General features: G+C 47.8%; 1 protein-coding gene across 2 annotated transcripts in view; it reads right to left on the bottom strand.

Moving 5' to 3' along the window:
* The window catches only part of UHRF2 (ubiquitin like with PHD and ring finger domains 2), a 1,897,232-nt gene that overhangs the window by 1,594,239 nt on the left and 287,114 nt on the right, over positions 1-15,879 (bottom strand). For both annotated transcript variants that reach the window (XM_069625927.1, XM_069625926.1), the window contains exon 3: positions 6,464-6,720. In XM_069625927.1, coding sequence (XP_069482028.1) covers positions 6,464-6,720 — 257 coding nt within the window. The remainder of the gene's footprint in view (positions 1-6,463; positions 6,721-15,879) is intronic.

Genomic DNA, 15,879 nt, shown 5'->3' on the forward strand with positions numbered 1-15,879 from the left:
TCCCCGCGGGTAGGCATCATGACAGATATCCCTGCGCCTCACAAACTTATGCCAAACCATAACAGTTTTGTGTATGGGACTCGCACCCAAGGGTAGCAAAGCCAGAGCGAAGTCAAGGCGAGAGAAGGATAACCCCTTACCCTGTGAAACCGTAACAGTTGGAAGTGGATAAGAAAAGACTTGCACTAAAAGCCCTGGCAGGAGAGTATACCAGGCAAACCCAAGTCTACCAGTGTGTGAAAAGGATCATAATAAAAGTCCTGGCAGGTGAGTATACCCGGCAAAGCCAAAGTTTGCAAGTATATATGTCAGACCAGCTAAGGAAATCCTGGCAGAGGAATAGGCCAGGCCAAAACAAGACTGTGAATAAAGTTAAACTAAAGTGGAGACAAACCTGGCAGGGCACACTACGCGAGGTGTTGTGCATGACTGGAAATCACATTTAAGTTATTTTTGAATACCAAGTGTTTTGTTGCTTGCCAAAAACCTTCAAGGAAGATTTGTACTCTTGGGAATCTTAAAACTCTTGTATAGAAACCTGGGGAAGGGAGCCATCCCCTGGAACGGTGAACCTTATCCATAGGGAACTTTGTGTTGGAGTATCTATATATTTATTTTGAACTTGAACATTTGTGCACCTTTCAAGACCAGAGACATTTCCCCTAGCATCTTAGAGCTACTTTTAGAATGTGAGGGCAAGGCTAGGATTTCGGAGACGGGACAGTTTTTCTTTGGATATCTCATTATTGGACGGATCCTTCGTTTTTGGTGGTTGAGGTAGGGAAATAACTTTTAGAATAGGGAAAGTGCAGCATTTTACAATCCCTTTTTCATTTGAATAAAAGTTTGTAACCACATTTATGAGCTCTCTGTATCCAGGTCTCATTCCTGCTGCTCACAGTTAATACTGCCATTTAACCATACCCAAAAGGTATGATTAGTTACTGTGCACACCCACCTAGGAATTAAATAAACCCACACGCTATTTTACAATTTGTTACTTGACATCCACATACACAATTTTCCACCCAATTGTAATCCACCCCTTCCATTATAAGTCCACCCACAGTTATCAGCTAAGACTTTTAAAACAGCAGGGCATGTCCCTCTATTGGGTGACTCGGAACATTCTTTTGGAGGCTAAAACCCTAATTTTATATGGAAAATAGGTACTCTGGGAAGGACAATAACCCACATTTAACAAAAGTGTTCTTAATGGGCAAAAGAGCAGCACCCTGCATAGCAGCTATATACAAGATCACTGCTCTCCTGCAGATAGTTCTGGTGGCAGAATTGGGTATACATGTGGTACAGCACTGCATAACGCTAAAAACAGAGTTCTCTATTCAAATGTTTGCTTACTTTCTTTATTGCTCTTGCTAGTCCTGCATTAGGATTGACAATAGCTTTTGACAAAACATGCTCCCGCTCCAAAACATACACATCTCCTTCCTAAACCTCAATCCATGTTCTTAATTTCTCAAACACAGGATTCAACCTTTCATCATTTTGCTAATCTATACTTGCCTTTCACAAACATGTTACGTTTTGCTATCATGACATCTGTGTAGTGCTAAATCACAATGGGTGTGACCTTTGTTTCCATTCTGTGCTCTATGGAACTGCATTGCTGTATGCAAGTTGTTTTTCAGTAAACCAGGTCTGGCATAGTATGCCAAATAAGAATGCATTACATCAATACATAACGGTCATAAATGTAGAGCCGCTCAGAAGTTATCAGTGCCTCTTCGAGCAAATATTATATTTATAGATAGGACGTGCTGTATGTGGTTATCACGATTGTGCCGCTGGAACACCAATTAGCGGCTATTGTAGACTATTTGGGACTCAGAATACCTCAACCTCATCCTCCCCAGACATTACCTATTCATATTGTTGCCTTTACTTTCCGTTTGCAAGACGTTGGTACTTCTGTATTTCATTTCACAAACTACATATCCCATAATGCACCTTACGGCAGTTCTCATTACTTGGCTATTCCTATGCAGCCCTCTTAGAACTACAATCCCCAGAAGCCTTGGAGATCAGTGCTGCTGTCACTTTCCCAGGACCAGAGAGGGTGGAAGAAGATTACCTTCAGGCGTGGGGCTCCAGGTGCTGCTAACGAGCCTGCTTCAGCACTGGGCAGTGCAGTATTTAAGCAGCTGCCTGTAGGGGCACAGGGCTCTTGCACCAGGTTTGCTCCCAGCAGCTTTTGCTGTCCTCCTTGAATTTCTACTGTGTCCTGTTGCTGCGGTTTCCAGAACCTGCTCCTGTTCCAGTGTCCTTTGCTCCCTGCCATGCAGCCCTGCTACTCTGCACTCTCCTGCCTTCTGTCCTGCACCCCTGTGTTTCCAGCCCTGCAGCTCTTCTCGCCTGCTTCGAGTCCTCTGTTCCCTGTCTGCAGCCCCTTGCTCTCTACCACCACTCCTCCTGTTCCCTGCCTGCAGTTCCTGTACCCATGATATGTTACCTGGCTTTAGCTTCCTAGACTGAGTTTCCTTGTTATCTGTCTGCAGTCCTGTACTTGTTATTTTGTTACGCTCACCTGGTATCCACAGGGACGCCACCAACCGGGTTACTCGCTGGTATGCTTCTCAGCTTTGCCCTGATGTGGTCTGTGGGGAAGGTTCTGCCTGAAAATACAGGAGGACTGTGTTCAAGACTGACCGACTGGGGTAAGTATCCTCCCTTCACCCCTGTATGATTTCAGTCCCTCTGGTGCCCTCTCCTCACCTTGTGGTTGAATTAGGCGTGCTCTCCTTCCTGCCTTCTTTGCAGGGGCGTGTTGTCTTTCATGGGCGAGTGCGGTCCAGTTACTTCACTGGCGCCGGCCCGTTTGATATTGTTCAGGTAGGTCTTATTGCTGTTCTTTAGTTTTGTTGCTATCCTGCATGCCTTTCTTTGTTTAAAATGTCTCTTTTTTTCTCCCTTCGGTATGCAGAGCTTCAGCGCGGCGAACTGGCGTGGTTGAGCCTCGCTGGTAAATTATGGCGCATTAAGAGCGCTATGATGCGGTAAGCCCTATGCGCAGCGCTGCGAAGTCTTGCCTTTGCTAACCTGTGTTTTCCTTCCTTCTAGGTCGCGGTGTTCTTCAGCGCGAGTGGAAGGTCCGGAGTGGTGCCAGCCAAGAGGCGACCAGCCAGGTAAGCCTTTTGAGCAGTTCGTAATTTGCAAATGTCTCTACTGCTTTCTTTAATGTTGCCTCGATCTTCCTCTTTCAGGTCGTTCTGTCCGGGAGGCGTGCAGATTCGAGGAAGCTGTTCTCAGTAGCTGCGAGTGTTTAAAGATGAAGACTGCAGGTAAGATGCTACTGCTAATGATGTTCCTTTTGTCTCCTTGCAGGCTCTGCTTCTCCCGAGGTTCGAGGGAATAGCTGGACACGGTGAGCGTCACGTTGCAAGCTGCAAAGTAACGCGAAGCGTGTTGTCTTGCTCGGGTGTGGTTTAAATAGCCCCAACAAAATAGTCCAGGTAAAGTGGTCCCTAGGCTACCACACCCAAAACACTAGACCGCATAGCTTGGTTCTTAGGAACCAAGCTATGTGGATGCCTCCATGTTGGCTGACAATACAATAAAGTAGTTCCCAAGCACATTGTTTTCCATGGTGTATGAGCCTGGCGCCATGGGCGCCAGGACTGGCCCCATGAGGGCTTTTGAAGAGGATGCCAGACTCTAGAGGCCCGAGTCCTGACTCCACCTGGCCAATGGGTTTGCCAGAGGGGGTTTTGGGTGAGGGTCGTGACATATTTCAGTCCAGAGTTATATTTCCTTGCATTCCTTGTTATCAGTGTGCAGTTCAATCCTTGTTTTCCTAGTGCAGAGTTTTGGTCTTGAGTTTTCTTGTTCTGGGTCTAAAGTTCAGTCTGCTGTTCCTTGATTCAGTCTTTAGTTTCCAGTTGGCCGTTGCAGTCTCCTGTACCCTTGTGCTCGGATTCCAGTCCCTTTGCTTGTGCTCCTTCTCTCCATTCTCACTTTGACTTCCTGTTCTTTCCCTGGATATTTCTGTTATGGTGCGTTTCCTCACTTGTGCAATTCCTTTGTACAGAGTTTGGCTGCTGGGATTCCCAGCAGGCAATCTCTACCCATTTCCTTTATGGCGTTTCAGTATTGTACCTTGTGCCATATTGCTAACAGTGTGCTGGTTCCTGCTGGAGCTTGTTCGTGTCTTTTGGTCCAGACAGACACCCACTACTGCGACTCCCTTCCACAAGCATTCAGAGTGGGGCCCTGTAATAGTAACCAGCTCAGAAGGCTAGAGTTTCCCATGACCCTGAAGGAAACTCTTCCCCCATTATGCCTGTACCCCATGTGGGAACCTAACGTGCTTGTCTTGCTTGTACACCCTGCTCCTATCTGTTCACTGCCTTTGTTTCCTATCTGTGGTTATTGCCGATCCTTTCTAGTCTGCCGGACTTCTTTTCTCCCCTCAACTTTGTAGGCACGTCTCTGCCCTCAAGCCCCCGACACTGATGGTTAATTCAGTAAGAATTGTTGGACGTGTTAAAGGATTTGAAATGGTGCAAAAAACTAGTGAGCAGGAAAATGACAGTACGGTAAGGGGAGTCATGCAACTGATTGCCATTGCAAGCTGTGGCTTGGGGAACAAGACAGCATTACCCCAGACTCAATGCATTACAGAAATTACCATTATCTCTTGAGGCATATGCGATGTGCGTGTTTAGGATGCAATTTGTGAATGGTTAATTCAGCTAGTGCTTGGTGAGTGTTGAAATAGTGTTTCATCTGGCAAGTAGTCAAATATTGCTGCACTAACTGGAGCAGATGAAAGCTGGTTGCAGTGTGCTTAGGGACCGCATACAAGTAATTGGTTGCAATTTTCAGGCAAGTATTTCACTGTGTCAACCTTGTGGTTATCAGGATACGATAACACTAACTTTTATAACAGTGCATCGTATGGTGCATCAGACAGCGGAAGGTTGCAGTAACAACATAAAAGGGCATTCACATATTACATAAGAGTACTAGTAGAAGCGATGCCCAGGTGAACTAGTTATCTTTAAGGCGAATGCTATTAGTGGGGTGTGCTGTGTGAGTGGTTAAATCAGCATCTAGTGTGTGCATGGGGAATACACATTTTAAACTGGTTACGTAGCCGAATAGCACTAGGTTAGAAGGGCAAGCTGGAAGTTGAAGTTCACTTGGGGTCCCATAAGAGCATCATTTTGGAAACAATGGCTATTTTGAAACATGATGTGTTGCAAGAAAACAGTGCCACAGATATGATCGCAAAGGGTATGCAACAGAATTGGAAAGCATCGTTTTTTATTAAGTAAGCAGTATATAACTTTAATTTTGGGTGCAACTTTGCCTGGTGGTATACTGATGCTAAAATGCTGGTGGAAAACAGTGAAAAAATGACTCCGGTGGAAATGTGAAATGGCCCTGTGAAAATGATTATCGTACAACAGATCTTTTTGTACCACACAATTCGTGTTTAAACCTCTCACGGCTATGCAGAGCTTAGTCTGTCCACATTGTTTCTGTGCCATGACCAGAGGAAACACCAGCAACTAGCTCAACAACTTCATTATAAAGCAAAAAAAAACAGCCTCCTAAACCACTGCTTGTCCGAGGATGCCCCGAAGTGTCTCGTTGACAGTGAAATTACCTCCACAACAAAGTCTCTAAGTATTGATCAATAAACAGCCTTTAAATTCACACAACAGCTGTCACCCCTGGAATCACATATGATCCCCACTTGTGGAACCCTTACTGCGACACACAACACCTTCACGCTTCCTTAACCGAGCATGACTGTAGTTTATCACATATAATACCCTCACCACCACCACCACACACTATCTTCAGAGAAGATACTACACTCGCCTTCTAGACATTTTAACCAATTTTAAATGTTACTGGGATAAAAATACACTATTGACAACTGAACTATTTTACACGTTCTAGAAATTCGGTAAAAATACTGATGTTCATTCGTTTGAGTATCATAAAAATAACTTGCATGTCTTATTTTTCCAAAGTGATCACCACAAGGCACCATTGATGCCATGCTCCTTCAGAAATTCGGACAAAATACCCCACAGTCCGCATAATATTCTGGACGTGTCTGCAAACTCACTCTTTCAGACATGTTTACAGGGCAGTGCATGCAATCAGTTTCACAGAAATATAAATCTAGCGCACTCGTTTTGTTTAGCTTGGATCACATTAAAGGACTGCCAGTCTGTCCAAGCCTACTTTGTGACTCACGTGTAGGTAGGCCAGGCTTCCGAGCACTTGCAGGCTAGTCATCACATTCCATTGGACACCATGAGACTTGCTTCATTTGTGTTCTTACCTGGGCAGCCATTTTAAGACTTCTAGTTTCGGGAAACAATCATCTTCCTTCACTTACACAAAAACAACGCTGTTGTTGGTCGTTGTTTGAGCCATACAAAAACATGTAGGCGTCCTCAGAATAAGACTTTCGTGCACTTACTCGTCATATTTGATATGATAAACGGCGTTCTCGTCCCAGTCTACGCAGTCTGAATTAGAAGTGGACGGGGCAGTGTCCGCATTATTTAAGTCCTCTCCATAACAGTTCTGGTTCAAGTTGCCATTAGTCCTTTTGTCCGAGTCCCCACACGATGCAGGACGTCCATTCTTATGCCCTCTTGGACGGGTTACGTTTACTATGTGAGCTTCAAACCAGGCACCCATGGTGGCATCCCGAGCATCCACCAATTCGTTTATCTAAAAGAAAAAATACTCATTTTAATTAAGGGACAAAAACAATATACTTTTTAATTGAGAGACGAACCCTGCTACCGACATGATCCGTGGGCCTAACATTTACATATGTTCAAACACGTTGTGCATGACAATTCGGAGGTGAAATTCTAGGGACCGTTAAACTAAACGTTTACGTTTGAAGTCGTTTCACAATGCAGCAAATAAAATACATCAATATCTACACACTTACATTCACTTTTATACCAGTGATTATTTAAAGAACACGAATTGAGAACCCATTAGGTCTGGCATGGGGTACACAACCATGTTCGGACTGGCCTATGAGGCAATGCCCTAAGTGCCAGCCCATGATTTTGATGGGCGTTTTTTTGACAGAATGCACCACTATTTTGGGCAGAGTGGGCCAGTTTCACAAGTAACTATATTCGATTTTACCAATGTTACTAAGAAAACATGACTGCATTGTTTGCAACATATATTATCAAAAACACTGGGGACAGTAATAAATTATAATGTGTGATTGAGGGCTACTTTCATTGGATCCTGGAGGGATTTTATGGCTTAGTTCAACCCTGGGCACAATTTATAGAATTTTAGCACACACCAATTGATGTTCCTAAAGATAGCAACTGAATTTCAACCACAAGTTGACTCCAGGCACTGACCCAGAGTATGGTGCTGTGGTACAATACCTCCAGATGGAAGAATTTGCAATGCGATTAGAATGAAGGGTCTCACCTGCTCCACTTTCAGTTGAGCACAGTTGGCAAGAAACATGTTTTTTTAATTGATTTAGCTGACTTACATCAACTTTACAATATTAGCACAATAAAAAAAGATTTTAAAAACTAAAAGATCACATTTTTAAAAGCAACCAAAAAATGTTTTCTGCTTAAAAAACAACTATATCATCAAAGAAAAGAAAAAGAAAAGGAAAATTTAAAAAGGCTTCTCAACAATACAAAAAATCAGTTGGTCAGGCTTAATATGCCATTTCAACTTTTCTTGTTTTTTAACAAGTATCAGCACTGGCCTCATTTTAAAAAGCATCATTCCACAATATTCCCCATGATGACTGCTCTGATGACACAATGCATAGACATGCAAGGCCATCATTTAATAATTTATTTTACTTCCGTCTATTTTAAGAGCATGTAGAAATCTCATTACACCAAGTCTCAGTGGGATGATATTTCCACAGACTATTAATTGCCATAACAGAGTCGGAGACAAATCTTTGTATCTCGTACAGCAGTTTTTAAATACTGGATGCAACTAGAGCTTAACATATCACAATCAACCAACAGATGTCGTAGGGTTTCAGCCTGACCTGCAGATTGACAAAAACGACACACATTGTCTAAATGTGGAATCATTTTTCGTCTGGCCTGTATATCTTTTGTTGGCCAAATGTTAAACTTTAAACGCAGAAAGCCTGTTCTGTGCTAGGTGGAGGGAGATTTTAGTAGATATGGTTCGACAACACTATATTTTTTGTAGCTGACAGAGTTCTCTCTAAAATTTTTCTCTTGTCTTGATCCAATCTCTTTGAAACATTTGATTTTCACCCTAGTTGGATTTTATATGAGATCAGCAAAGGAAACATCAGCATCAGCTAATGCTTCAATTACCATAACTCTCCTTCTTCGTACAAACGGACCCTTAAACTCCAAAACATGCTTAGACAAAATGCCTATTAACAATGTTGAATCCATAGCCATGATACACTTTATAAATAAAGCAATCATTTGCCACAAATATCTAGCATCTAGAGATATCAAGCCTAGCTCATACCGGATCCAAACAACGGGAACACAAGGAGGCCATTTCAGTAATTTCCTCTAAAATGTACTCTCTAACTTAGACCAAGCAACTTCTGCAATGATGTTTTTTGTCTCAGAGCCATATAAAAGTACTGGCGTAACCTTCTGTTGGTAAAATGTAAGGGCCGGTGACTGGGAAAACTTCCCATAATTATTCTGAATAATAGCAGCTTGAGAACTGGCCATACTTAATTTCGCTTCTAAACATGCCAAATACACTTTGTTATCCTCATGGCCAATATAACCGCACCCAAGTACGTATACTGATGAATACATTCTAGTATTTTGTTCTGTAACATCAATTTAGATCTTGCTATAGAACGCCTATTGCTTCCCTTAAGGATCATCGCTTTGGTTTTATCAAGATTGATGGTAAGCAAGTTGTTCTGAACATACAATGACAAGCATCCAACAAACGTTGCAAGCCCTCTGGCGTTTTTGAAATTAAAACCAAATCATCTGCATACAATAATGCAGGTATAGCTTTGGTCATCAGCATCGGGGCATCTGACAATATGTTCTCAAAGGCATCTTGGATGTCAGAAATGAAGAAGTTAAAGAGGGCTGAGGCAAGAATACAACCCTGCCTCAGCCCTCTTCTCGTGTCAATAAGAGACGACAAACTTCCCTCTAAATTCAGTCTGACCTGAATTTTCGTGTTTGTATGTAGGGCCTTAATTAAACTTACAGTGTACAGGGGGCAGCCAGCGTGGACGAGTTTAGCAATTAGCAGCTCTCTTGACACAGAGTTAAACGTTGCCTGCAAGTCTACAAAAAAAGGTATAGAGGCTGTTTCATAGAGGCATGATGAGAATTAATGGATTTAATGGTCAGCAGATTGATGGCAGTGCCCATGCCCGCAGTAAAACCTGTTTGAAAAGGATCAGTTGGCAATTCTGAATGGCCCATCCATTTAGATCCCTCAAAACAAACCTGAATAAAATGTTCCCCGCAGCATCAAGAAGGGCGATCGGTCTGTAATTAGCAGGACAGGACCGATCACCCTTCTTGAATATGGGCACAATCACTGAACGGCGCCACGAGTCAGGAATTATATTGGACTTCAGGATCTTTTGCAAGATATTAAAGAGAATCCGCGCCCATAACTGGGGATTTTGCTTGAACATCATATTGTTCATTCCGTCAGGACCAAGGGCCCTAGAACTACTGGACTTGGTGATATAGTGTCGGACATCTTCCTCCAAAATTGCAATTCTGAGAAGCTGGTATTACCTTCACTAATCTCCAGTAATTGAGTGGGGAGGTAGGGCATACATCCTAGACCAGTATGCAACCCATTCATGCTCCAAAACTCCATTAATTTGTATCGGCAATTGCTTTGCATGTATGTCTACATTCAAGAAAGTCCAGATCTGCACAGTATTTTTAGAGTGCATCGCTCTCAGCATAGTTTCGCCATTGCATTGATGTACGCATACTTTATGCGAATGCAACCAATTATTATATTTACATTTTAGAGATTGAATAATTTTATATCGTTCAACTGGAGGTAGAAGAAGTGCTAATTTCCTCTGCTTACGTACTTGTGCTTTTCTTGCTTGCACATCCAGATCAAAGACATGCTTGGGCTGATAATAGCGACGACCAGTAAAACTGCAACGTAGCTTTGAATGCTGTTGAAAGCTGTCAAGGATTGCTCATTCCATCGAAAACGAGTTCTTGAATTGTTAATGGTCAAGGTCGCCCGATAACCATTTAGCTTGACTTTTGGAGTGACTATCTCAGGACCACTGTAGGGATAACAAATCATGGTCGCTGTGGTCCTGCAAAATAATCTCAAATGATGTGGCACAACTAAAAGTATGTCTATCTGTGTTAATATAATCAATGATGGATTCACAGATGACACGTCGCCATGTGCTCTTAGCCGGAATGTCACTCTCAAGAGAGGCATTGAGCATCAGTAGTTGTCGTTCCCTCACGAGAGTGAGCCACCTTTCGCAAGTGGGTTTATTTCTTATTTCACTTTGCGATAAGCACTGTAAATTCAAGTCTCCAACTAAGATGGTATTAGTACTATCAGGAGATTGCGAAGAGATGTTCAACAACTGAACTAGATCACCAAAACATCTAGCATCAGAAATAGCTAGTGGATTTCGATATATGTTAAGTAAAGCAATCATACCTCCTTGATATTTAATTTTTACCATCTGTAGATAAAAATTTGGAGCAGCACATGGTGATATTTCAAAACCCTTACTACTGGCAACCGCTACCAATAGACCGGATGATGGTCGGCCTTTGGTATTTGATTTAGCAGGCTCCAAGATAACTTGATATTGATTCCATACTGGTTGTTCAATGCACCATGTTTCCTGCAGTGCTATTATATCAAAGGCTGCAATTACTTTAGCACTTATGCCAAATAGATGGAAAGAACCACAAGTGTTCCAGCTCACAAGTGAAATCATCCTTGATTCAAGGAATGTTTTAGTTACAGCATCGAAGTCTCATTGTTAGTCATTGGGGTTTGGCCTGTGGAACACAATCTACTGGAGTTTTGATTGTGCTTATAAAAGTTTAGATGTCTAATGGGCTTTTCAATTTCGGACAAGTGCAATTGACTAGTGTATTTACTTCCTTTAAGCATCGAGGGGCCCTGTGCCAGGACAAAACCCAACGTAAACAACTAAGAGGCCGATTCATGGAATAATTAGCGCGGCGCAAGTGGGCAAAAACGTGCGAATCGCAGTGGAATAGCGAAAATCGCAGTGCAAGTGCGAAAATCGCACGAAAAGCAGCGCACGTCGATTCATGGAAGGCCGTGCGCGAGAATACCAGCGGATGTGCGATAAAAAAGTGCGCCGCGCACGTTGGCGCACAGGCCATCTAACAGCGTGCGCCAGGTCACAGCGAAAATCGCACAGGCCACAGCGAAATTCGCACATAGCGCGGCGCACGCAACAAAAGTAGGCAGAACACGGGCGTAACACTCGGAATGGGGAACAACTTGCAAAAACGTGGGCGTCACGGGGGAAGTACAGGGCACAAGTGCGCGGAACGCCCACACGCTCGCCTACAACACATATTCATGGAATAGAATAGGGCAAAAAAGCGCACGCTCAAACAAGCGCACAGGCACAAACACGACCGCCACAAGAAAGCAGGCGGTAGCGTCTCTGCGGCTGTAAGAAATGTGCGCCAAAAGGTGCGCCAACAAATAGCACCTATATACTGCCATGATGAATGTCCTATACTGTGGCCCTCCAGGACAAATGACGTGCAAAGGGGTACCCACAAACACGGACACCCGCTGACAAAAAATACGTGTGCGTGTATACCGGGGTGCGCGGGAAGTCTCACACGCGATTTCAGCAGGGTACAACTTCACGCGATCGGGCCTGGGGGAGCGGGCTACGTGTATTTCAGGGGTTGGGGGAGCGGGCTACGTGTATTTCAGGGGTTCGCGTGAAGTTATTCATGCGATCGGGCCTGGGGGAGCGGGCTACGTGTATTTCAGGGGTTCGCGTGAAGTTTTTCACGCGATCGGGCCTGGGGGAGCGGGCTACGTGTATTACAGGGGTTCGCGTGAAGTTTTTCACGCGATCGGGCCTGGGGGAGCGGGCTACGTGTATTACAGGGGTTCGCGTGAAGTTTCTCACGCGATCGGGCCTGGGGGAGCGTGCTACGTGTATTTCAGGGGTTCGCGTGAAGTTTTTCACGCGATCGGGCCTGGGGGAGCGGGCTACGTGTATTTCAGGGGTTCGCGTGAAGTTTTTCACGCGATTAGCCAGGGGACGTGTATTTCAGGGGTGCGCGGGAAGTTCCACACGCGAATATACTGGGCGCGTGTATTTCAGGGGTGCGCGGGAAGTTCCACACGCGATTCCATCAGGGTAGGTGTATTTCAGGGGTGCGCGGGAAGTTCCACACGCGATTCCATCAGGGTACGTGTATTTCAGGGGTGCGCGGGAAGTCCCACACGCGATTGCAGCAGGGTACGTGTATTTCAGGGGTGTGCGGGAAGTTCCACACGCGAATAGCCTGGGCGCGTGTATTTCAGGGGTGCGCGGGAAGTTCCACACGCGAATAGCCTGGGCGCGTGTATTTCAGGGGTGCGCGGGAAGTTCCACACGCGAATAGCCTGGGCGCATGCATTTCAGGGATGCGCGGGAAGTTTTACACGCGATTTCAGCAGGGTACGTGTATTTCAGGGGTGCGTGGGAAGTTACACACGCGATTAGGCTGGGTGGGTCCTCACAGGTGTTCCCTGTACACCCTCCACGGCCCCTGCAGGCAGCCCACAAAACAGGGGACTACCCTGCACACCTGCTCATGTCTCCCACCACCCCCACCCCCCACCATCCAGGGGCACCCTCCACCAGGCCCCCACTCATGTCTCCCACCACCCCCACCCCCCCAGTCACCAGGGGCAGCCTCCACCAGGCCCCCACTCATGTCTCCCACCACCCCCACCCCCCAGCAGTGCAGGGGCAGCCTCCACCAGGCCCCCACCCATGTCTCCCACCACCCCCACCCCCCAGCAGTGCAGGGGCAGCCTCCACCAGCCACCCACTCATGTCCCCTATCACCCCACCCCCCCGCCACCAGGGGCACCCTCCACCAGGCCCCCACTCATGTCTCCCACCACCCCCACCCCCCCAGTCACCAGGGGCACCCTCCACCAGGCCCCCACTCATGTCTCCCACCACCCACCAGCAGTGCAGGGGCACCCTCCACCAGGCCCCCACTCATGTCTCCCACCACCCCCACCCCCCAGCCACCAGGGGCACCCTCCACCAGGCCCCCACCCATGTCCCCTATCACCCCCACCCCCCAGCAGTGCAGGGGCACCCTCCACCAGGCCCCCACCCATGTCCCCTATCACCCCCACCCCCCCGCCACCAGGGGCACCCTCCACCAGGCCCCCACCCATGTCCCCTATCACCCCCACCCCCCAGCAGTGCAGGGGCACCCTCCACCAGGCCCCCACCCATGTCCCCTATCACCCCCACCCCCCCGCCACCAGGGGCACCCTCCACCAGGCCCCCACCCATGTCCCCTATCACCCCCACCCCCCAGCAGTGCAGGGGCACCCTCCACCAGGCCCCCACCCATGTCCCCTATCACCCCCACCCCCCCGCCACCAGGGGCACCCTCCACCAGGCCCCCACCCATGTCCCCTATCACCCCCACTCCCCAGCAGTGCAGGGGCACCCTCCACCAGGCCCCCACCCATGTCCCCTATCACCCCCACCCCCCAGCAGTGCAGGGGCACCCTCCACCAGGCCCCCACCCATGTCCCCTACCACCCCCACCCCCCAGCAGTGCAGGGGCACCCTCCACCAGGCCCCCACCCATGTCCCCTATCACCCCCACCCCCCAGCAGTGCAGGGGCACCCTCCACCAGGCCCCCACCCATGTCCCCTATCACCCCCACCCCCCCGCCACCAGGGGCACCCTCCACCAGGCCCCCACTCATGTCTCCCACCACCCCCACCCCCCAGCAGTGCAGGGGCACCCTCCACCAGGCCCCCACCCATGTCCCCCTGCCCCCAGGTCCTGACGATACACAATCATGGCAGTAATGGGCAGCATACCCAGCACAAACACCCAGGCAAGGATTGCATCCACCCACATAGTGAATGCAATTACATGACACAACCCCAATGGCAAGTATGTAAATGAACACATGTCCGTCACACACACATACACAATGGCTGCAAGTGAATGTCAAAACCCATATCATGACATGTATGAAACCAAAGACAAAATAACACAAGTGGAACTAAAAATTAAAAATGTATTAAAGATTAAAAATAAGTAAACAAATCAAACATACAACTATGTGGATAACAAAATAAATGGTCCATGTTGGAGAACAAAAGTAAAAATCAAAAAACGAAAAAGGAATACAAAAACAAATGTTGACCAAAGCAATATGAAGTAGAAGCAAAAGAATGAAAAACCATTTGAACATGGTGAACACAATAATGAAAAAAAGAAAATGTTCCTTCAAAAAACAAACTAAATACAGGAATGTACCAGGGTCCATGAGCCCAACACCATAAAGGAAACCTACTACTACCTAATGAAAAAAATATATACAAAAAAGTGGCCATTGTCCGAGCGGTCCAAAATAATAAAAACAAATAAAGGAAACCTAACACTAACTAACTATATAACTATATACAAAGGCAGCGGGCAAGTCCTGCGGCTCACTTGTTGATGTTGCTGGCCAGGGCATCATCGAACTCCATGTCGATGTCCTGGAGGCGGGACTCTGTCCTGGCCCCGAGGTCTCGCAGGGATAACCCCATGTCCAGCTCAAACTCCCTGCGAGCTTCCTCGAGGCACTCAGCCCACCTCAACGCCCGACGCATGGAGAACTCCGCCCTGACCATGGCGAGCCGCTCCTCTTCCGCCCGCTGCCGCTCCGCACCTATCCGCTGGACCAACTGCTCCCACACGGAAGACCCCACCATCCCAGGGTTGCCCTGCCCTCCGGCCGATGCCTGCCCCTCTGATCTTGATGGCCCCGAGCCATGATGCCTCCCACGTCGAGCCCGCTGCTGCCTCCGACGCCACTGCCTCTGCCAGCACGACGGCATCCAGGCTGATGGAAACCACCGACGCCGTCGTGCACGTGCCCTGCCTGATGATGCTGTCACATCTTCCATCTGCTGGGGTCCAGTTGCTGTGTTGTCCACCCCTGCTGGACCTCCGACTCCCAACTGTGGCAGGGATGGGATCCCCACCGAGCTGGCTGCATTGGTCGGGGCAGGTCCACAGGGGGCCCTGGTGGCATCTGGGCTGGAAGACGGCAAGGAGAACGACTGGTGGATAGCCTGCACAGAGGAGGAGAGGGCCGCCACATTGGCCAACACATGCAGGAAACCCCCGAACATGGCCGATCCCAATTGGGCCACGTCGGCACGGTGCACTTCGTGATGACGTGCGTGCTCCTCCCGGGAAGCACGCACGGCATCACGAATCACAGCCGTGCGCATCGCGACCCCAATCAGGACCTTCTCCGCACGGCCAGGGGTTCCCACGTCCGCAGGTGGAGGGGAGTCAGGTGACATGGACATCCCCTCTACCTGCGGACGGGCCTGGGACGGGGCATCCCTGCTGGTGCATGGTGGTGCACTCACAGGGTCAGGGACAGCGACATGCACAGGCCCCTCCACGGTGACCTGTGCTGCCTCCTGCCCCTGGCCCTGGACTGCACCACTTGCACCAGCAGGGATGCCCCCACCAGGCCCCATGTGTGCCCCAGTGGCGGCCTCCTCCTCCTCTGTGCAAACCACCAACCTGGATGGCTCCTCACCGTCTCCCACCGTAGCAGGCCCCTGTGGGGGCTCACCCACCCCTT

Source organism: Ambystoma mexicanum, chromosome 6p (assembly GCF_040938575.1).
Source record: "Ambystoma mexicanum isolate Mex_15411 chromosome 6p, UKY_AmexF1_1, whole genome shotgun sequence".
NCBI lineage: Eukaryota > Metazoa > Chordata > Amphibia > Caudata > Ambystomatidae > Ambystoma > Ambystoma mexicanum.